The 22,670-nt window shown below is 31.7% G+C and overlaps 1 protein-coding gene across 4 annotated transcripts in view; it reads left to right on the top strand.

Moving 5' to 3' along the window:
* Positions 1 to 19,549, top strand: part of Vps13B (vacuolar protein sorting 13B) — a 31,187-nt gene extending 11,638 nt beyond the window's left edge. The window contains exons 34-72 of one of the 4 annotated variants that reach the window (XM_088188435.1): positions 48 to 198; positions 270 to 489; positions 557 to 719; positions 790 to 890; positions 965 to 1,046; positions 1,117 to 1,348; positions 1,422 to 1,587; positions 1,652 to 1,776; positions 1,844 to 1,985; positions 2,055 to 2,211; positions 3,329 to 3,444; positions 5,512 to 5,693; positions 5,752 to 5,910; positions 5,988 to 6,201; positions 6,265 to 6,690; positions 6,765 to 6,883; positions 6,944 to 7,032; positions 7,103 to 7,236; positions 7,310 to 7,437; positions 9,093 to 9,221; positions 10,954 to 11,056; positions 11,126 to 11,299; positions 11,370 to 11,525; positions 11,595 to 11,794; positions 12,621 to 12,819; positions 12,896 to 13,084; positions 13,331 to 13,645; positions 13,706 to 13,774; positions 13,845 to 13,890; positions 14,898 to 14,969; positions 15,035 to 15,201; positions 15,364 to 15,628; positions 15,980 to 16,257; positions 16,329 to 16,641; positions 16,708 to 16,878; positions 18,492 to 18,685; positions 18,752 to 18,910; positions 18,973 to 19,143; positions 19,207 to 19,549. In XM_088188435.1, coding sequence (XP_088044561.1) covers positions 48 to 198; positions 270 to 489; positions 557 to 719; positions 790 to 890; positions 965 to 1,046; positions 1,117 to 1,348; positions 1,422 to 1,587; positions 1,652 to 1,776; positions 1,844 to 1,985; positions 2,055 to 2,211; positions 3,329 to 3,444; positions 5,512 to 5,693; positions 5,752 to 5,910; positions 5,988 to 6,201; positions 6,265 to 6,690; positions 6,765 to 6,883; positions 6,944 to 7,032; positions 7,103 to 7,236; positions 7,310 to 7,437; positions 9,093 to 9,221; positions 10,954 to 11,056; positions 11,126 to 11,299; positions 11,370 to 11,525; positions 11,595 to 11,794; positions 12,621 to 12,819; positions 12,896 to 13,084; positions 13,331 to 13,645; positions 13,706 to 13,774; positions 13,845 to 13,890; positions 14,898 to 14,969; positions 15,035 to 15,201; positions 15,364 to 15,628; positions 15,980 to 16,257; positions 16,329 to 16,641; positions 16,708 to 16,878; positions 18,492 to 18,685; positions 18,752 to 18,910; positions 18,973 to 19,143; positions 19,207 to 19,380 — 6,650 coding nt within the window. In that variant the 3' untranslated portion in view covers positions 19,381 to 19,549. Of the gene's footprint in view, positions 1 to 47; positions 199 to 266; positions 490 to 556; positions 720 to 789; positions 891 to 964; positions 1,047 to 1,116; positions 1,349 to 1,421; positions 1,588 to 1,651; positions 1,777 to 1,843; positions 1,986 to 2,054; positions 2,216 to 3,328; positions 3,445 to 5,511; positions 5,694 to 5,751; positions 5,911 to 5,987; positions 6,202 to 6,264; positions 6,691 to 6,764; positions 6,884 to 6,943; positions 7,033 to 7,102; positions 7,237 to 7,309; positions 7,438 to 9,092; positions 9,222 to 10,953; positions 11,057 to 11,125; positions 11,300 to 11,369; positions 11,526 to 11,594; positions 11,795 to 12,620; positions 12,820 to 12,895; positions 13,085 to 13,330; positions 13,646 to 13,705; positions 13,775 to 13,844; positions 13,891 to 14,897; positions 14,970 to 15,034; positions 15,202 to 15,363; positions 15,629 to 15,979; positions 16,258 to 16,328; positions 16,642 to 16,707; positions 16,879 to 18,491; positions 18,686 to 18,751; positions 18,911 to 18,972; positions 19,144 to 19,206 lie in introns of those variants that run through there. The other 3 variants (XM_088188434.1, XM_088188438.1, XM_088188437.1) reach the window with 3 other exon arrangements.
* The last annotated feature ends 3,121 nt before the right edge of the window (positions 19,550 to 22,670 follow it).

Raw genomic sequence — 22,670 nt, 5'->3', positions numbered from 1 at the left:
GAATAAATATCAGACATAATTTAAGCTTGCTAATTATAAATATTTAGATGTGCCAGAGTATAACATTGAAAGGAATTCTCCAAGACTATCAATAGATACGGGTATAGCGAGTGACAAAATGTCGAACACCACATCCAACAGTAAAGGTTCACCGAGGACATTCTCGAAACAATCCACAGTGCCTTTTATTGGAGATAGGTATCCATTACCTTTATAAATTTTATCTGAATCAATTGAATAAATTAATATACTTATTTTATAATCAGCAGATTATCAATTGCCGATTATTATGATGCATTTGTAACATCCGGTAAGATTAACGTAATATTATTTGAAAAACCTGATCCATCCTGCTGCGAAACACCATTAGAAGAAATCAATGAAAGTGATCTAGAACAAAATCAATTCCCAACGAAGCCTCTTATATATGTGAGTTTGGTTCAGCCGAACTTCTCTTATTCGAGATATCATTATATCAGAAAAAGTCAGGTAATTGAATGGAATTAGAATGCTTATTCATGAATTTAGTATCATTAAACATTGATATTTATTTTAGTTCTCAATTTTTCAAACTTCTGTGAGCCTCGGCGAAGACTATTACAGAAACGGTCTCCCAAAAGTAAACGATTTTCTGACCGCCATGTTTGAAACAAAGATCGGCGTCCCGGATTCCGTGAGCGAGATTTCTCCCAACTTCCTAACAGTCAAATGGGAGAGAAGTGAGCGAAAGTGTAATTTTCGATAGTATGTAACTGTTATGTTTATTTTAATAATATTTTATTATTTCAGATATCGGAAAAAGAGTTTCGATGAAAGCTGACATAAAATGTCCGGTGAGAGTGACGGCTTCGCTCGACAGAGTTAATAAATTGAACATGATCAAGAGATTGGTTTGTGATATTTATTTTTAATAAATGTTCAAATGCTTTATAGTATTAATATCACTAAAAATATTTTTTTACAGCTTTTAAGGAAATCTAAATGTGACAAAATGCGAGAAGATATCGATCAGTCAATCAACAGATCTAAATTCAAAACTTGGCTGGGTATGTGGCTTATTTAAGTGAATGAAGATTTTTTCAATACTTATAATATAAAAAACTTTAAATATTCAAGATTCGTATGACAATATCGACGTAGCGACTACACAGATCGTTTTTGCACTGAACGTCCAAGACGACATCGATTTTGAACTTCTTCTGAGCGTCTCAGCCTTCAAGAACTGTATAACATTTAACCCCAGGCACGAGAAGATCTCAAGTATCGGCCTAATTGACTCGCTGAGCACGACACTAAGAAAGACCGATGATAGACAGAGCAAAATATTAATCAATCCTTGGACAATCGGGTTAGTACTTTCAATACTTTAAAAACTGAAATTCAATTATTTCTATTGCCAATTTTACGTACAAATGTTCCAGATTTGAAGCTAATGTTTTTTGGGATTCTTGGCTAAACGTAGACGTCCGGCCAATCTATCGCTTATTCTTCGAAACTGACAGATTATTGATTGAGTTAAGCGCCGAACATTTAAAGATCCTGGGCGGTATATTGAATTTTTATCAGAAAAATCAGGAAATGATTATGGTGAGTTTTTACTAGTCTCTTTTAATGATTTTCAGATTGTATTTATTTTTAAATTATGTTTTAGACATCTTTAAACAGTTTGACCGGAAGTGGTGATTTTGAAAAGAGACTGGAAACTGCCGACGATTTTACGTTTTCATTTTGGAATCAGGTTTCTCCGCAAGATCAGCACTATAAAGACGATTTGAGGTATTGTTAAAGACTCGGGAGACAAGAGTTTATGTTTAATGTTTAATTTAATCTTAATGTGGTACAGAGCTGGCGCATTCAAGTTTATACAAAGCGATTCTGGAACTCCTCTTCCATATCAAGTTTTTATCGGACACAAAGGTCTCACGTGGAGATATCCACAGCCGAGGGCTATCACGTGTGTTCAGAGTTTCCCGGTTCCGTTCCAAGTGAGTTCAGTATTCTTTGTAGTTATATATCATAAGCGATCTATTGTACCGGTTACTTTTATCGTTTAGGTTATCATCGGTGACGAAATTTCCTCCGCGCAACAAGAATCAATATTGTGCACGTTGGAGTATTATTCTGAAATTCTCAATGATTTTCAGTATTACGCCAGGTTCTCAATTAGACAGGATCAGCGTTTGAAACTTGAGCAGACCAAATTTGACCATCGTGAGTATGTTTAAACAATTATCTATAGATATATAATATCTTACTTTCGGCTAGTTTTGTTGGACCAAGAGCATGATTTTCTTATTTCCCGTTCGACTGTCTCGCCAAAATAGTAACAAAATACAATTACATGCTGTATATACTGATTTTGAAAAAGCTTTCGACAAAGTTTGTCATGGGCAATTAGTAAAAATATAGTTGGACCTCGGCTGCTCAGATGATTTAACTCAATTGAGCGATTGTAGATAGTTCGTAACCAATGGCAGCCGATTGTCAAAAGAATATTTCACCACTTCGAGAATTCCTCAAGGATCCAATCTGGGTATTCTGCTCTTTGTGTTATTTAATAATGACAAATTCAAGTTTTCTTCTGTATGCAGATGATTTAAAATTGCTTAGATGCATTCTATCTGTTGCGTACTCTTTCTCTCTACAGACTAATATAGATTCTCTATTGAGTTAAACTTCCGTCAACCATCTGCCCTTTAGTATCGGTAAATGCCATATTATGCCATTTCCCCGATCTCATTTAGCATCAAAATATTTCTACGATCTAGTTGGGAATGTTATCTTTAGAAAAACTTCTATTAAATACCTCGGAATCACTTTAAAGTAAGCGGAGGTTCTCTCAATGTGTAAACGACGTTCGCCAGTTGCTTGGCTTTGTTGAACGTCTTCAAGTCATGATTGCATTCTCTTTTTTTGTTCTTATATAAACGTTGAAACGTGTATACTATTTAAAAAATCCCAGTACAGTGGTACATCGACTTACGAGTGATTTGATTAACGAGTTTTTCGAGAACCAAGCAAATTTTTTTTTTATAAATTTGACTCGATATACGAGCAAAAAAACGTAATGCGTAACTTAAAAATATACTTTATCATTAATTTAAGTATTATGTATTTACAATTTTAATTTCCATTAATACATTTCAGTTTTTCCCATTGAAATGGATTAATGGCATTTTAATTCAATTCAATGGGGAAAATTGTTTTTGAAATATGGTAATTTGAGTTACGAGCTTCGTCCCGGAACGAATTAAACTTGTAAGTCAAGGCACCACTGTATGCCTAAATACCTTAGAATTCATTTCACGTGTTTATGATTTATTTTTAGGTACTGTGTTGTCTTCGATGTGGAGGGTGGTTATGCACTCAACCGAAGCCGAGATCGGAAAGGAAAGATCCAGCCAGAAACACATATACTTCAACAAAAATAAATACACAAATCATGTATGAATATAATATTATGGGGTGGTAATTTAATTCCCGGATTGACCCAATTTAAATGTTTGGTTATAAAAGCATAGTGAATAAATGCTCTTGTTTGTAGATATTTTATCAGAATAATATTACTTGCACTATTAAGAATATGTTCAATAACCACCAATGAGACATATTCTAATTGCAACAATTAACAGCCTAATATATATGTTTGCCACAAAGATAAGCTATTTTTAGTTATATGAAAAATTGTTACAGATTTCAATTGTAGCATTAGTATTTTTAATATTTTTGCCTAGCAGACGACTTTGCACTGTTGAGGAATGTACACTTGCTCTTTCTGTAAGTCGTCGCCAGTCTTTGTAGGGCTTATTTTGCTGTTTCTTAACAGTAGGACACATCTTCTTTCTTGGTGGTTTTTATTTTTGAGCTTTTTCTCTCCCTGCGGGGTAAAATTGAGCTAGTTTCTTTATGGAGTTTCATCAGCTTGTTTAATGCACTTTTAGAAATGCCAGACTCTTGCTATCTGCCTTTGGGTCATATCAGTATATTCAGACACTGTAATAAGGTGACCAGACGTCCTCAAAATATTTTTCCTTTGTCCTAAAACAAAAATGTCCAATGTATCCTTTATTTTTCTTCGGTGGTACCCTTAAATTAAGGCGACTATACGTCCTCTTTTGAGTAGAATTGTCTTCCTCAAAAAATTTGTTCTTTTTGGTACTCTTCGAACAAAAATGTTCTGGGTGACCTTTTTCTTAGCTCACAGTATCCTTAAATGAATAAAAATTTCCGACCTTTTTTAGCTCTTGGACATCTCTAATTGAACAAAAATTTCCAAGATGACTTTTAGCGTCTTTTGATATTTTCAAAATCTGGTCACCTAAGTGTAATAACCTTAGAAAGGACTTCTATTGATGAATTCATTACTCATACTCATCCAAACTGACACTAAAAACTGAAGATAACAACCAAAAATCTTAGTAATAAGTAACATAAGGTGACCAGATTTTTAAAATATCAAATAACACTAAAAATAAATAGGTCATTATTGCTGCCGGAGTTAAAAAAATCATATAGAAAATTTTGGTCCAATGACCATCTCTGAAATTTTTTTAAGAATGAGAAATTGCTATTGATGCTCAAAAATTAAAAAATTTTTTTGATTTTGTATAATGGACAAAAATTTTGAGGATGTCTGGTCACCTTATGTAACACCAGGAAGTTGAAACAAAAAATGTAAATTAATTGGGTAACAAAACGTCCATGTGCGCGATTTGAAGTTAGTGTCATTAAAGCGACATTGACAATTTCTAATAGTGTTGCCATGACGATATGTGAAGAAAATATCAATATGACAAAAAATGCTTTGTCCACATTAACCCTTTCATCGCGCTTGACGGCTCCAGCCGTCATGGCGAACCATCCACAGACGTGGATGATGGACCTAATCATCGTCAAACTTTGAACCTTATATAACGGTTGTTTCATATATTTTAAGGTTAAAAATTGCTTCAATATTAAAACCTTTAACGACAACTCTTGAGGTTTGCTTAAAAACATTTGTAGATACATTAAAATTAAATATTTTTTAAAGAATTATTGATGTTTGATGTATTTTGAATGGCAAAACGTTTTTTTACAATTTACATTCGACACATATTCTAACTTATGAATTGAAAAAAACTTTAGGTATAAATTGATATGTCCATTATATTTTATGAAGTAACAGGATAAATTTATGTATAAAAAAACTAATTTCTTAATTCATTAAAAACATCACCGCGCATGGATGTTGTATTGAAATATTTTAAACGCACCCAGAGGGTTAATTTGCATAAGGGAGTATATATATATATACACACAATAGATTTAAAAAAAATGGTGCACACATGTAAAAGAAGGCAATGTAAAACCACTACACCTAATATATAACAAGAAAACTTGTATACTTTGATATTACACTACACTTTTGATTTAATTTCCCCCGTCGGTCCATACGTAAATTGCATTGCCACTCTGTATGTAATAATATATTTCAATTCAAGTTATGATGCTCATGCTTCGTCTTTTCAGGAAATTTATAAATTGCCTATGACGAGAGATAGAGCCTCATGCTCTTTTCCAATAAGTTCTAAAGCATTAGCTGCGTGTCTTCGTATCGATTCTCTGTATACTCCCCACCTGTTGCCTGGTTTACAAGCTACCTTCAATGTATCAATGGCTGAAGTGATTTTTTTCAATAACAATAGACACAGGTATGTTTCAAATGTTCTTTGGTTAAGTTTATTGTAACTAATAATGTGTTGTTTTTAGGCCGTTACCATTTTTACTGTCAAGTCTACAGTTGTACGAACCGAATGGTTTGTTGCCGTCTTATCATGTGTTTTGCAGTGCCTCTTTGCAATCGTTTCAATTACAAGGCAGTGCTTGGAGTGATAAAATATTGATGGCAAAGATGGAGTTCGACGCTAAGTAAATAATTACATCTACCTTCCTCTTCATATATGTTTTATCTATCTCTCATACTTGAGTGCCAATCTTGTTTACAGATTTGATGTTATAGAAGGCAGCGAGATGCTTCTAGACAACGTCGTCGATTTAAAAGAAGTCTCATTTTTGATCAGCAGAGACGAAGAAGGCGAGGTAGAATCATTAATTCACATGAACGACGCTTTGATTCATTGCGGGCCACAACATATACAAACGTTGAACACATCGTATCAGATTTGGAAGGATATTTTGCTATCAAATATTCTTATGACGGTTAGATTAAATCTTTTCAACTATATTACATAAGATCAAATTCATTATTCATATGTCTTTTAGGCTTCAGTCGAATTTTTGACATCGCAAGACAATCAGGCATGTTACGATTGTACGCACAGTAAACCGGATATGGTCATACCGAAATACGTGATATGTAACGATTCGAATCTAACTCTGAGATTCGGTCAGATAGGAACAGACGAGAACATCGTACTCGAAACGAGAAAATGTCATTTATACTCTTGGAAAATGTATCACGCCACTAAGGAATTATTCGTTGCTATTAATCTAGGAAATTGGAATGCATCGAAAGGGCTCAGTATCGAAAAGCCCGGAACAACAGTCGTTCAATTGACTAACGAGAGTGTTTCTTCGACTGTTTCCGTCGTTGTATTGGTAGAAGTCATATCACCGGTGCATCGTTGTGTTACATTCATGGGTCAGTTGGTGTTTTTGAACATGTTTCATACAATGTTCTGTGTAAAAGTAAGTTGTTTGCGGTTTTGTTATTTGTTATAATTGTACTAATCTATGATAATGAATTTATATCGATGTTCCAGATATATCATAAAGGTGTTCTACAATTGCATGGTGTATCAGGATCTCCATATGTGACTATCGATAAGAGTAATAGATCACATTCAATGCTGATTGACACTAGTGGTGATACAACTATGAGGTAGACTATACTTACAAATATTTATATAGTTTATATAGTTACACGTGTATATTACTTTAGGTTACATTTTTCCCAATCCGAAGCTGGATGGTCCGGAGACATTCCTGTCAAAGAATGTTCAAAAGGAAACATGCCATGGCTGGTTAAAGGTGAGTTAAAATAAATATTCATTACTATTCTTTTATTCCGGTTAATAAATACTCATACATTCATTTTCAGTTCCAATCAGTTCAGCTCAATATCAATACACTTCAGTCTGGTGCAGGGTGATCAAAAACAATGCTCACAACAGGACACTGATTGTGTTATCGCCGTTATATATAATCAAATCACATTTGCCGACAGAAATATCTGTACGTATATCAGAATAACAATAATGAATATAATAATGTTGAAGATTCAAATAATTGTTATATAAAATTTTAGATCAACGTCAACTCGGAAGGTTTTGAGTGCAGCCCTGTTGATTCTCTAGTCGACGGGAAAGGTGCTATACGCATGTTATCCTGTCCTGGTACTACTTCTACAAAACATGAAATAGTCATAGATAAACTGTATGTTGATTCTGTAAAAAAAAATATTATTATTTTTTTTGCGATTTTATCTCATAATTAAGAGAGCTAAGATGCAAAAATGTCTCTAAAAATACATTTTTAAGATAGGAATCTCATCGTACAGTTTCTAATGTTCTTCAAGATATACTGAAAACTTCAAAAGAAAAATAAGTGCAAATAATTGTTAATTCTTTGCTCAATGCTGATGATTTGGGTTAGAATCAGACTGCGTGTGTAATGGCATAATGCTAGATTAGAAAACATCAGATTTCTGAAATATCCAATTCAGATGTACGGTATCTGCTTGGCGGAAATATTCCACACTGGTCCTTTTTTTTGTTTAAGTAAGGTCCAACGGTTTTAATGAAATTGTTTCGGATATATTAATTAGTGATGGGAACGATTCCAAAATATTTACCGATTACGATACAATTCCCGATACCTCTTTAAATTTCCGATTCCTACAATATAAAAATAATGAATATAAAATTTAATATTTTTACTACTATTACTAAAAATCATTTATTTAAATTAATAATTTTTTTTATTCAAAATTAATAAAAAAAATGTACATTGCACAAAGTATATTTAATAATAAAACATTTAGTAGAATAATTTACACAAAAGCTTATAAAATATAGGATATAATGTTTATTGAAAAAGTGGTGTAAAAGCTTAAACCAGAGTTTCTAAACCTTTTTTGTGCCACGCCCCATTTTAATGCCTCAAAAGGTATTACTTATCAATTCATATTTCAGTCCTAAAATAACTAAATTATGATGTAAAAACACTATCAACTCTCCAGTTCCGTCTTTCAACCGTAAAAAATCCAAAAAATCGTTTTTGGAATCGGTTAGGTTAAAAATCTCTAATTCCGATACCCAAAAAAGTTCCAATATTTCTGATTCTGATTTGACGTCCCATCACTACTATTAATATTGTTAATAGACGTCTGCGTAGATACACAAAACTATTTTTTTTTATTTGTTATGCTAATAAAATCTCCGATTTTTAGCAAATTCAAGGCACAAATCTATTAATTTTATTTCATTTTTAACAAGACTTTTGTAACAAATACTATATTGAACATTTCAAGCATCACTAAGATAATTTTGTGGCTCTATTGATATAGTACTGACTCAGACCACAATAAGCTCCTTTTGATTGCATATGAATAGTCAATTCTTTATTATGTGCGTCAGAATCCTACTTTTTATAGTTTACAAAGGATAAAACCTTATTGGTCAAATGTTTCGTTTCTCTTTGTGATCTGTATCTGGTATGTCCATGTTTTTTAACCAATCTTGTATTTATATTGTAATAAATATCGGCTCTTACCACTCATGAAATATTGTTACTATTTTATAGATGTGTCATTTAGCAGCTTTATAAATTCATCCAGTCTAATTGCCCTTTTACATTCAGTCTAAGAATAAATTTTTTAACCTCGGATTATAAGACACTCATACCTTCATCAAATTCAATAGAATGTGCTATAACGATTTTTATTCATGCTTTGTATATTTTAATAATATTAATTTGCCTGATTCTAATTATATGGCTGCTTTTGCATCTAAGCTCATCGTTATATGTATATCAATATTAAGATTCGTTATTCATTTATTTATTTATATATATGATTTATATTTTTGTAGATACCCTGAAAAAGAATATAATGACACAAAAATACCACTGTCGTACAATCTTGTGGATCAATCTACATTCTTCTCTATGAAAGAAGAAAATCCAAACATTGACATAATTTTAAATGATGTTAAAAATTGGTAAGCACTATAAATCTCATAATTATTACAAAAAAACAATGTCCGTGTGTAACTCATAAAGTCAGTCGCGAGTGAATTGTTTTAAGCTTGGCTAAATTATTATATTTTTTTGTTCATAGATGTTATAATATCAGGGATGTCATATTGGAGAGGGGGCAGGGGGGTATCTGCACTCCCTTAAATTTGACCAGAAAAATGCATATCATTTAATGAAATACTATTAATCTTAATGAAATCAAAATATTAATAAAAAATAACCACTGACTGAAATGACATTTCTGATTCTAAACCAGAAATTCTCAGGTTATCCCTAAAAGAAAATCTTAACAATATATTTTTTAAGTATGTCATTTCAGTGAAATTATGTCGAAATACATTTTCAACTGTAGATATATATTTTTATCAGTGAAAATATAATTTAAGTGGATAGTGCTATTAAATTATATGATTTCAACTTTTCCATATGTAGTAATATATACATTTACGTACTTATCATTATTTAATCACATCCAATATATAAATGTTACAGTGAATGTGTATTTTTCAGTGAAGTTATATTTTCACTAATAAAGTCCAAATACATTTTCACCAATAGATATATATTTTTACTAGCAAAAATTGAATCGCTTTTATTAATTTTTAATAAAATTAAATGGTCAGAATTTAAATCAACTTTGGGTCAGAATAAAAATCAAATCTCAGTCAGAATTTTATTAGCACCATGGTCAGAATAAAAATTAGAAACGGTCAGAATAAAATTAATAAACGGTCAGAATAAAATTAATAAACAGTCAGAAAAAAATAATAGTGGTCAGAATAAAAATAACACGTGGTCATAATAAAGTAACGTGCTGCCACAGTCACATATTTTACGCAGGAAACTTGAAGTTAACCTATTGTGTTGTTGACAAGAGCTGTTGATTCAGCGTTTGCGCGTCAGAACTGCCAAGATGTCAATGACAGACCCAGGCGTTGCAGTCGAACAGTTGTACCAATCTTATACGATAACACTATTGCCACCTGAAAAAATTGAGTGTCAACATAAATCTTACCATTTAATATAAATTCTGAACAATCCAATTTAAATTCTAATTAATTAATAATAATTCTGACCGCTACTACTCTGACCTTTTAATACAAATTGAATATAAATGCAATATAAATTCTGACCACAACCATATTAAGATTCTGAAATGACGTCCCTGGATAATATAGTCATAGTCTGCAACAAATACACGCAGAATCAAAATAAATCTTATATATAATTGTTCTAATAAATAATAATTTTAGAAACCAATAAAATTTAAAAATACCCAGCCAGACAAGATTATAAATTAATATCAATAACTGCTTTATCATCTAACTTCGGTAAAACTTTTGAAAACCAATTTTCAAATGATTTCCTGTCCATACTTTTTTGATACAGAAGTCCACAGCGAATCTGGGATAAAACTTATCGGTGTTTGCATATCAAAGAATGTTTTAAAGGTACAGTGATAATATTCTTGACAACCGTTCCCCGATAACAAACCAATACTGCTCTGTATTCTTACAAACATCGTAACATCCTTCATGACGAACAAACAATTACCGTTCATGTGATGATCACACTGAACGATATTATTATACACTGACTATTAAAAATATGAAACTAGTAGTTCTTAAATATTTTCAAGATTTGATTCTAATATTTCGGAATCTGTACTTTTACTACTTTAATAATATTTTTCAGGTTAGACTCTTGGAATAAAATAGATAACGAATGGCCATATATATCTGTTGAAGATGGAACAAAATGGAAGTCGGTTAATCATCATCATAAAACTGATATAAACGTTAGTGTTTCTACATTCTTCTTTCAATATTACTTACATATGTATTCTTCTCACTCTATACTCATACAGGTACAATATCTTCCTGCGATTCCGGCTGTAGATTCGATGATATTAGATATATCGCCCTGGGCTTTGATGGGTAACTGTAGCGGCTCGACTTTACATCTCCTCGATTCAAAAAAAGAAACATTGTGTCAGATAAATCACCGAGAAATAATAATACCACCATCTGTTATCTCAAAGGTTGTTTAACTGATAAAATATCTTAATGATCATTATGTTTTTAATATTAAAATATTATGTGTGATTATAGGAAGCGTTTTACTATAAAATATATGACGAAAATTCTGCTTTTGTGTCTGATCTGATTACGATCAGCAACACTCCGCTTGGTCCGTATGAGAAAAAAATACCTGGCAATGTCACTATAGACAATTATTCTTGTATAGCATTGAACTGCGGCGAGAATGTGAGTAATATTTAATATTCTTAGGTTAGATAAGTTAGATATGTATTATGCTAATATTATTATGTTTAGATGAAAATTTTCACAATGGGATACGAGATCAAGGAGAAAATGAGCATGTTTCGACTATCATCCAGATATATTTTCGTTAATCAGTTGCCTTGTGATGTTAAGGTTATTGCTCTTGCCCTCAGTATTAAGTCAAAGACGTCCATTTTCATACCGTCCAAAGCTGAAGATATTTCTCTTCTAGTTCCTATTAACAATAATAGGTTAGTAGAATTTAATTATTACATTGTAAAAATAAAATAATTTATCAATGAATGTACAGTATCTGGGCCAAATATCCGAACTAATACAATAAGATGTCAGTGAAGTAGTGTGACTAATGAAGTGGATAGTTTCTTCTTCACTTCTATCCTTATCCTTTTCCTCTTCGGGTTCATTGACACTAGAAAAAATTCCTGCTTCACTCATAGATTGAAACCCCTAGTACAACTTATCGTTATTTAATAACAAAAATATAACATTGCATTATTTTCCAATGAAAAATGTTTTTTGATTTCAAAAAAGCATACATTTCACGCTAATTTTTTATTTAAAATTTATTAAGACTAATTGCTAATAACGCATATGTTTGGTGACACATATTCCGTGAACTATTTTTGTAAAAATATGTCTGAATGCAGATTAAAATGAACAAATAGAAGAAAGAATTGCGTGTATGCGATACTTGCTTTTTTACTTCGCTAGCCATCCCTATCATAAAAAAGAGGCCGTAGTAGCGTGATCATTTCTCCGTTACATAACAGAATTACTGGGAACTGCTAGGTACCGTCAAACTTGCCTGAGATAAAGCAAATGTATTCCTTTTATGTTGACACATCCAGCATATTGTATAAAAATATCGAGCATGTCTAATTAAATTTTAAAAATTAGTAGTATCGAAGGCCAATTTTCTTCCTAATACCGATATTATGGTCTGCAATTAACAGGATTTGTAATTTTAGTTCTCTTAAATGTTCACGTTCATTGATTTGTTTTTAAATATAAATTGTAATATACACTTTTTTAGTGAATATGTTTCCATTATTACAGTAATTCCGGTGTGCCGATCAATAAATTTTACATATTGAGAGATGCAAACGGTAACGACGAAGTGTTGCAGCAGAATGTGGAAAATTACAATTTGTACATATCCTGCAGTTTGCCAGATCAGACTTTCTCCTGCTCGGTGAGATTGGATAGTTTCATGCAGAGGAAAGCGATTACATTGAACATGGATGGAGGAAAAAGTGTAAATAATGCAGTGTTATGCTATTATAAAAAAAATACGCTAAAATCATTAAGTTTTATTTTTTATATGATTTTAGTTACCTATTATAATAACATGTCAGGAAAACAAAGGCCAAGTGTTCATCGGTGCATACAAAGACACGTCTCCGCAATTTTTGATTCAAAACAAAGCTGACATGGCCATAGCGGTGGCACAAGTTTTACAAGAATCCATCGTTATGGACATGTACAGTTTCGCTTCAAAAGAAACAACGATTCCACAAACGGTATTTTATATTTAATTAATTATATTTTACTTTAGAATATCACATTATAAGTTATCTGTGAAGTTTGTGCTATTTTATTTTTAACACATTATTGGTGGAAAGCCAATATTTTGGCATTACTCGAACCTTGCCTCTACGTATAATAACTTTTTTAATCATCCTATGACTTCACTATGACATCCTATGAGTGTTCCTTTTGTAGATTATTTACTGTTATATAATATGTTTAAAAAAAAAAAAATTCAGGTGGTTCAAGAGTGTCATCGGAGCAACTGGCATTGTGTGATCAATCCCGAAGAAGAGTCCTATTATACAATGCCGACGCAAAGCAACAGATATCCAGAGCTCTACCAAAGCACAAACGAGAATGTTCCTAATTCAGAGAATTTATATTTGACTTTTGCGTTCTTTAATGGAAACGGTACATGGTCTATTCCTGTCGTTTTGACTACTTCCACCTTGGAGCAGTTTGTTAAGCTTCCGGGCTATAAAGGCGATATAAAAGTCATGATTGAAAATCATTGTCACTCAACGCTGGTGACCGTTAATAACGTCACTCAGGTATTATTGCTTTTGTTCCTATAAATTAATAAATATATAATTATTGTGTTCTATCAACAGGATGATATTTCCGCTAGTGATATAAGGCAAAGATTGTTCGTAAGCGTTCCAGTTGATAATTCTGATAATGCAAGTTATTTTTGAGCAAGTTATTTGTTATCAATATTTTATTACTAATTGTATATATTAACATTTCTAGGAGCATCCAAAGGAAGCAATTTATCCTAATAAATATTCAAAGAAAGGTAAATATTTATAAATTTATATCATCATTACAATAAATATGTATTATATATGACATCCATATTCAAGATCAGAGTTACCGTTTTAAATGGTTTTTTTGGATGTACAATAATGTATTATAATTTAGTAATGTTTATTCTCAAAGATTTCATGGAATTTAATACATTTGAAAGTTTTTTTAACCCAACATTATATAAAATAAAATATCAAGAACCTAACTTTTTTGTTGAAAATATGTTTAAAAGTTGATAATAAATTGGACATTTAGTGTATTTTTACTTTTCTTTAACTCAATATATCAGCTCTATGGCTATACATTTAAATAAATGTAACTCTTTAAAAAAATATGTAGGAAAAACTAGAGTTAAAAGACATTCTAAAATAAAAAGTGAAAATTTTTTTACATTTTAATATATCGTAAAACAGTTTTTGAAGACATGATAACTGCCATAGTTTAAATCATATTAACATAAAACTTATTCTAAAAATGTATAAGTTCGCTAACACTACTAAAAATCTATAGGCTATTAAAACAATCTAAATACGTAAAAAGTTTCTTAACTTTGTTTAAAGATACATACCAGAAAAAATGTAAAGAGTTAAAAAGTTACTAAATTATTGCGGTCTTTTCCTGACAGATTTTTTGTAAATTTAAATTGCAACTTTTAAGCGTTTAAAAATCAATAATATTGATCAGATATATGTACATTTCAGAATATCATTATTCGAAATTAACAAAAATAAGAAATGAACAATGACCGAAATATTAAAATATTATATTTCAATAGCTACAATATATTTATGAAGGGTATACATAACATAACCTCAAAATATTTTTTTTTGTTTAAATTAGATTTACAAATATAAAATTGCCCTATTGCTTAGTTTTATGGTGGGGATAATGATTGAAATGTTATATTCTATTTTATTCTTGCCTTGGGGTCTTTATCTTAATAATAAAAAAATAATACTGTACTGTAATATTAATATTTTTATATTAAAAAATCAGATGATAAAGACGACATCTTTAACAAAGGACACAAAATGGACGACTCTTTAGAAAATCATAGAAATAACTCAGGTATGATAATTTTATATGTATAACAATTAAAAAGGCTCTCTCACTAACTATGAATTATGTTTCAGATCGAAAACTCAAACACATGTTGCGAAATTTGAAGATTAACGCAATGTTCAATAGAGTAAATGTCATACTTTGCAATAATAATGACGTCGGCGAGTTTTCAAGAACCGGCGACATTATATCGCTTACGTTAGACAAATTAGTGACATCGCTTGCTCCGTCGCAAAACGTAAGCAAAATCATATTTATCCCAACGGGCATTATTAATTTAAGAAACATATCTACGTGTAACACTTGAAGTTAGCAATGGTTCTAAACTTGGCTAAATTGTTTTTTTAAATTAAACTTTTGATTTATTTGTGTTATAAATGTGTTAAAATCAAAATTTCAGGGATTTAAAGTATCAGTTACAATGGGCGAGTTGCAAATTGACAATCCGCTGTACTTAAATGGAGGCTATGACTTTAATGTGATGCTCGTAAGACAGCCAAGTCTGCCTATTCAGGAAAAAAAAGACAGAGATTGCGATTGGAAGTCATTGGTGATGTCTAGGATATTGAACGTCGAAGATATTTTCAAGGAAGTGGAGATTGATTGTCTGATAAAATGTGTTAACGAGATTGAGATGTGGAAAGAACATAATACAACACATTTAGGTGATAATATTTACTTATTTATAATGGGGTAAACACAATTAACAACTACTAAGTATGTAGATAAACACCAGACTAAAATCAAAGTCTGTAAATCAGTGACATCTATTTTATTAATATTTCCAAACACTATACAGGACCGACTCAATTGTATTTGAATTATCCATTTCCAAGATTAGGAAAACCTAATCAATTATAATTTTATAATAATCCCTAATTCCAAACTCGCAAACAAAATAGAAATTTAAAAATAATAGATTCGAATCATGTTGATAATACATATTAATATTAGAAAAACCATAGTTTGTTTATGAACACGGTTCAATAATTTTAATTGTTCTCAACGTTAAACAGGTTGGAGCGAATTAAGCATTGTAATCGGCCCCATATCAGTTTACCTCGAAGACACTTACATCTCGACGTTGGTAGATTTTGTGACAGATTTTATTCCGACGACTATTTTGGTGCATTGTACGCATACTTGTCCGGTAGCAGAAGATTGCGAATCGCTGGATAATGTCGTATTCATTCCGGACTACATCATTTTGGACGGTCAGGCCGTTTCATACCCGTTCAGATTGAAGCGATTGTGTATTGATCCATTAAACGTTCTATTGAGCGTTCATTCCACGGTATTTATCACACTTATAATCTAATAAAATCGTTATCATGTCTGAAATTATTCTTCCCTTAATTCTTTCAGATGCTTTTATATCTAGCATTGGACCATAGTCCATTGCAGTTTGCTAAATTTGAAAGAATCAACGTTTTGACGTCTAGTTATAGATTGGGTCACGCATTGACGATGCATTATTTGTCCGAAGCCATTTTCGGCGCAGGCTGGGTTGTAGGGTCTCTCGAGATATTGGGCAGTCCGAGTGGTTTAGCGCGAAGAGTCAGCGCTGGATTACGCGATCTGGTACGTGAACCGTGCTTGGGGCTAATGAGAGGACCTTGGGGATTCATCGTTGGCATGACGCACGGTTCGGTGTCGTTGGTGAAGCATTTAACTCAAGGTAACAATGTCGAGTCGAGACTGTTCAATTAGCGAATATGCTCATTTGTTCCATTACTTATTCTAGGTACTGTTGAATCCGTCTCGATGGTGATGGGTAGTGTGGCTCGAAATTTGGATCGATTGAGTCTAGATGAAGATCATATACGTAGAACAGAACGAGCGAGAAGACACCGTCCTCTAGGTCTGATTCCGGCTCTAACGAGAGGCTTTCAAGGACTCGGTTTGAGTTTATTAGGTAGGTTGCTATTTAAACATGTTATTAATAAAGAGTATTCATTACTACTTTTGAGTAAAATGCCAAAAATCATCTGTCACTTGGTGAGCCATTCAAATGTTTTACGAAGAATTTGATCTCAGATATTTCACAATTAGGAAACATGTCCGTCTAGGTTAGTTAGTTATAATTTCACAGATGTTAGCACAACTAGCTTTATTTTTTAAGGGTAAATACTGCGGAACCAATCGTTAAACATCAGAGGTAGATTCCACTCGTCCTGCGGATTACCATCAGCGAACATAATGGGTAGTTACTACTTGATTCATTGGCTTAGTGTTATTTGAAAGTATGCATTGATAATAAACCTGTATAACATTTTTGCCTTTTGTTTTGACACAAACACAAGATCAGTCAGTTCTTATGTAAAATTACACAGTTTTTTGTCACAGCAAAAAATAGGTAGATTCTACCCGTCCCTTTGATTACCATCAGCAAACGTAATGAGTAGAAACTACCTAACCCATCGGTTAGGTTTTAAGCTAGTCTATGCAGACTCGATTTAGTCAGTCTCGTTGAGGATATTATTTTCTCTGCGTTTTAACTTTTCCGACCACAGATCAGCCAATTCTAATTATTACAATTGCAATATCCCATGAGGCATGATTTTGACAGCTTGTTAACTCTGATTAAACTATTTCTTATGATAACTCAATATATATGTAAACTTACATGCTGATTTGTGTCTTTTTCTTACAAAAAACCAATGTATTAATTTTTTAAAACCAATGCATTTTTTTATTTCATTTATATTTATATATTTTCTAAATTTAATTTTTAGTGTTATATATGTCTTTACAGTGTACGTTAAGTATCATTATTATTATATTATCTACGTTTACATGTAAGAATAATAGAAAACACAATAATAATAACTCATTATGTTTCAATTTTTCACTCCAAAAAAATGTCTATAGTTTATCTAAATCTAATATGGGGATATATAATTTTATATGTGGCCGGCGGAGTTATGATGCATTTCCAAAATGGGTTGGCCACCCCTGATCATTCCAAAAAATAAAAAAATTGTTATTCCGTTAAACAAAGTCAAGTAGCAATAAGTATTATAATAAAAATAAAATATTTTTTGTTACATAATTAAAAAATCTAAGAGAAAAAGTAAAGACCTCTATTTAACTGATCAGTAAATAATTCTGCTTTTGATCAGTAAAATAAAATAAATGCTCTATAAATATAACTAAACGATCAGTATCAGTTATTTAAATAAATAATCAACATTTAATATAAAATGATCGGATGCGAAACATCCATTTGCTGTTCAAACCCAAACCTAACCTAAACGATTCAATATAATGGAAGTTCAAAAACTATACATAGGTCAGTTAAAATGTATGAAACAATTGATTTATAATTCCACTGGTCAATATCAGTGAAACAGTATTTATTCATTGCGCGGGTGATTCGGTAAACGTAGTCTGTGACTAAAGAGCGGATTTCTTGATTCCTCCTTGTGATTTTCCTTGAAGTAATCATAGGCTGCGGAGTGCAGCCTCTTATTATTGTTCAGTTTGATTTATAGATTGTCTTTTTATGTAATTTACAAATCTTTTTAGGTGCAATCGGAGGCATTGCTCATGAAGCTTTAATAGCTGGAATAGAACAAGGAAGAGGTCCAGCGGCTGTAGCCGCCGGGTTAACACGTGGATTAGTAGGTGTAATAACAAAACCGTTAAGCGCTACTGCCGATCTTCTGGCTCTCACCGGTCAAGGCTTATTACACCAGGCGGGATGGAATCAAAATCCTAATGTATTATTAACATACAAATGTCAATATGTAGTTCAAATGCACTTATTAATTTAATGAAATTTTTAGTCTCGCTACGCTCCGTTGCCAATAGTGTCTATCACTCAGAAGAACGAAAACTTTAGACTCAAGCTTGGGAACACTTTTGCCAAATCTTCTTTATTATTTGTTTGCCAAGGTATAAATAAGGACAACGGCTGCGATATCACACTGCTCGTCACAAACATGGTAAATATTAAATTGAAAATATCAGTGATGCTCTGAGAAATTAATTAATGACTAAATTTCAGTGGTTGATCATTTTGGATACGTTCAAAGATAAAGTAATAGAGGTGGACGAATTGGAAAAATGGAGGATAGTCAAGTGCAACCAAAAAACTGGCGACTTAGTATTGGGTGTCAAATCTGAGAATAAGCAATCGACTCAAAATTCAAATACTCGTTTAGACACTGATGTTCAGGTAATATGATGTGTGAGCATGTTATGAATTTTATTTTATAATGATTTGATTTTATTATTACAGATGGATCCGGTTCTCAGGGCTAGAATAGCGGCATACGTAGGTTTAGTTGAGGACACACACGTCGAAGAGCGTCTTCATAGACTGGTCTTTTCTTCGAAGCATTGTGGACACTGCTCTACAATAATATCGTTCGCCAGATCGCATAGTTTAAATCATGGCTTTCCTGTTATATAGATATGAAATGTATTAACGAAGGCTGTGTTCTGATAGTTGATAAAGATGTAGAAAAGAGAAAATTATTTATAGACATATCGGTTATAGTGTTGTATATTTTCTATATTTGAAAAGTATTGTGGTGCTTTAAAATTGTTGTATTTTTTGATGATTAAAAATATTATAAACATAACATACTATGTATCATTTCTTAAATGTAATAATTTAACCAGAGTAAAAAAACTCCCGCAGTTACCTAAAAGCGACAATTGAACACAAAACATGTTTTTATGAATGGTAAAATATTTTCTAGGATGTATTTGGATTAAAATATTTTTTGCTTTTCTGTATTTGACCAAACATTAATGGCGAAAAGTATATTTTCATGGCAGTAATATCAAGTGACTGATTGGTCATAAAATAATAAAAGTTCCTGCCTGCAAAATTATTACTTCAATGTAGTTCATTAATCCTTTCAACGCCAAGCGCATGATATGATGCGCAACTAAATCTACTGTCTAACGCCAAGCGCATGATATGATGCGCTCGTTAAAACCTTCGTTTTTTAAAGAAACGGAAAGGTAAAAGTTGGCAATATATGTTTTAAAAATCAGTTTGAGTTCCTAGTAAACGATTTCAGAGATTTTATTTATAGAATTTGCGATGAAACAGTGGTATATATAATTATAAAGTCACGCCTTAATTTTAGTCGTTTGTATTTCGCGCGTGGTTTCGATCGTGCTTATTTAGACCACTTTTAGGGTTAGCACAAACGCATCGCGGAAATTCGTTTTTTTATACTTTAATTTATGAATCGAAATTAAATTATGTCATCAATATTTCAATGATAATTGTGATTTGTAAATACTTGTGAATATATTTATCCGTTATATCGACTGTTTTAATATTGTCAACTGTTTTTGTGATTGGTTTTTATTGTTTGTAATAATTAAATAATAATAATAATTACTATTAAATACTTATTAATAAATATAAATAAGATATAATTAATAAAATATCAATATTAACTCTTAGTAAATATTAAATAATAATAATAATAACAAAAACGATTCCTTGTCGTAGAATCATTTTATTTTACTTGTTCTATTTATTTACATTAAATTGATACCATCGTGACTTAACAGGTTACCCCAATGCGTCACGATGGTCGAAAAGTTTATTATTTATTGTATATATATGTGTGTGTGTGTGTAATATATATTACATATTCCGCCTGGAGTGTAGATATGTTGCACTCTTGCCGGTCCCAAGCCCGGATAAAGGAGGAAGGTTTCTATCATGGAGCAAACCAACCAACGTGGATAAATCCAAATAGTTATGAAAAAATCACAAAGAAATAATAAATCCGCCCCGATTCATAATGACCTAGACCAGTGGTCGGCAAACTTATTAGCCAAAGAGCCAAATATGTACATTACAACGATTAAAAAAAAATTGAGAGCCAAATTTATTTATTAATTTAGCAAACCTTTATTATAATTTTCCAAATCAACACAAAGACGTTCAAATTTAGAGCTCCATATTTCCTTGTTTTTTAAATCCGGCGCGTAAATGCCGGTGGATATTTGTGCCAGAGCCGCACTTAAGGGGCCAAAGAGCCGCATGCGGCTCCGGAGCCGCACTTTGCCGACCTCTGACCGAGACGATCGAAATCTAGATAAACGATTGGACTTCAATTTTGGAAGCTGGAATGTGCAATATTACAACCAGGAAAAATGCAAACAATATCGGAAGAAATACTAAAACTCAAGATATATCTAGAAGCCCTACAAGAAATTAGGTGGAAATGCCAAAACCGATCACCGGTTGTAGTGCCGTGGAAGAAGAAGAAGAAGAATATGTATATATTATAAATTATTCATATAATTATATATAGTTAAATGTAACATCGTATCTTGCTATCAAGTTTTATTATTTATTATTTTTATATATAAAGAAATATGACAACCTTCAACAACAACCAATTGCAAACACCATTGATCAAAAACAAACGGTTTGGTTATTAGGGTTATTTTTGTGTACGATATATGTGATTTTGTATGCATCAAAGAAATGTTGTCGATTTGTAAATTTTTATAACAGGATGTAGGTCAGACGAAGAAAAAATGCGTTGCAGATTTATATATTAAAATTGTCTCAGTGTGAGCATGACCCTGCTTGTCGTTCGCTTGTATAGTGCCGCGCGCGTTCATGTGTGTGTAGGTGTGTGTACGCGAGCCAACTCGCGGACCGATGAATAGATTTAGTTTTGTTCACTCCATATTTCCAACAATACGACTAAAAATGTTTGTTTATTGATATAATTAGAATGTTTAAACCATGTTAATCATACATATATAATTTTAAAATATAAAAATTGAGTATTTTGGCTGTAATGATGTGTTAAACAGAGTAAGTAGCCAAAAAATTATATCGCTAAAAGCGCATGGCGTACAGCGAGTAATTAACAATTTACCGGTCGGCGGTCTAAGGGTTAATTAACCCTTCGACCGCGGATGCCACCTATAGAAGTCATCAAAAAAATCGCCAGTATGCAAACATTTGAGCCTTATATGTTTTATTTGTATACTTTAAGATTGAAAAACACTTTAATTCATTGATATAATATTTAAATAACATAGCATAAATATGTGCTTCACACATATTAACAAATTTCGAAATAGCACACAAAAGTATCAGCCGCGGTAAGAGGGTTAAATCAAGAAAATGTCTAGTTTTTTTTAAAAAAAGTCTTAATTTGACATATTCAATTATTCTTTTGAGTTTATTTGTATGTTGGTAATATAGGGATATAGCGTCCTTTATTGGTTTAAGTTGGCATCACTGCATTCTCCCATACACACATTCGTAGTTGACGTTTAACCCGCTTCGGCCCAATTAGAAGTTTATTTTATTTTTGATTTAATATTTATTTATATATGATTACGCCATGAAACAAAACGATTTATAAGTAAAATAAATACAATAACCTTTAATGGTGTAAATTTTAAATTTATATTTTTCGTCGGCGTACTTTGTGAACGTTATCAATTACTTTCAAATAATTGAACAAAATAGTGTGTTATTTATAGTTATTGCTTTGCTTAATTTGTTTTATATTAACTTTTTAAAATAATATAGCTTCGTATATTAACATTGATATTTTTTTTTAAATATGTGGATGAAAGAGAAAGTTGAGAGGCAATTTGGAACCAGCCGCAGACTTTTCACATCGTACTTGCATAATTTTGTGTACAGAAATAATTATCAAAATGAAAGTATCTTTAAAAATTCCATTATAACTTTTAAAG

The sequence above is a fragment of the Plectrocnemia conspersa genome, unplaced genomic scaffold (assembly GCF_051122295.1).
Source record: "Plectrocnemia conspersa isolate PC_06_02 unplaced genomic scaffold, ASM5112229v1 ptg000006l, whole genome shotgun sequence".
Lineage (NCBI taxonomy): Eukaryota > Metazoa > Arthropoda > Insecta > Trichoptera > Polycentropodidae > Plectrocnemia > Plectrocnemia conspersa.
Note: the sequence above shows the minus strand (reverse complement) of the source record. Positions and strands in the feature narration are given on the sequence as shown.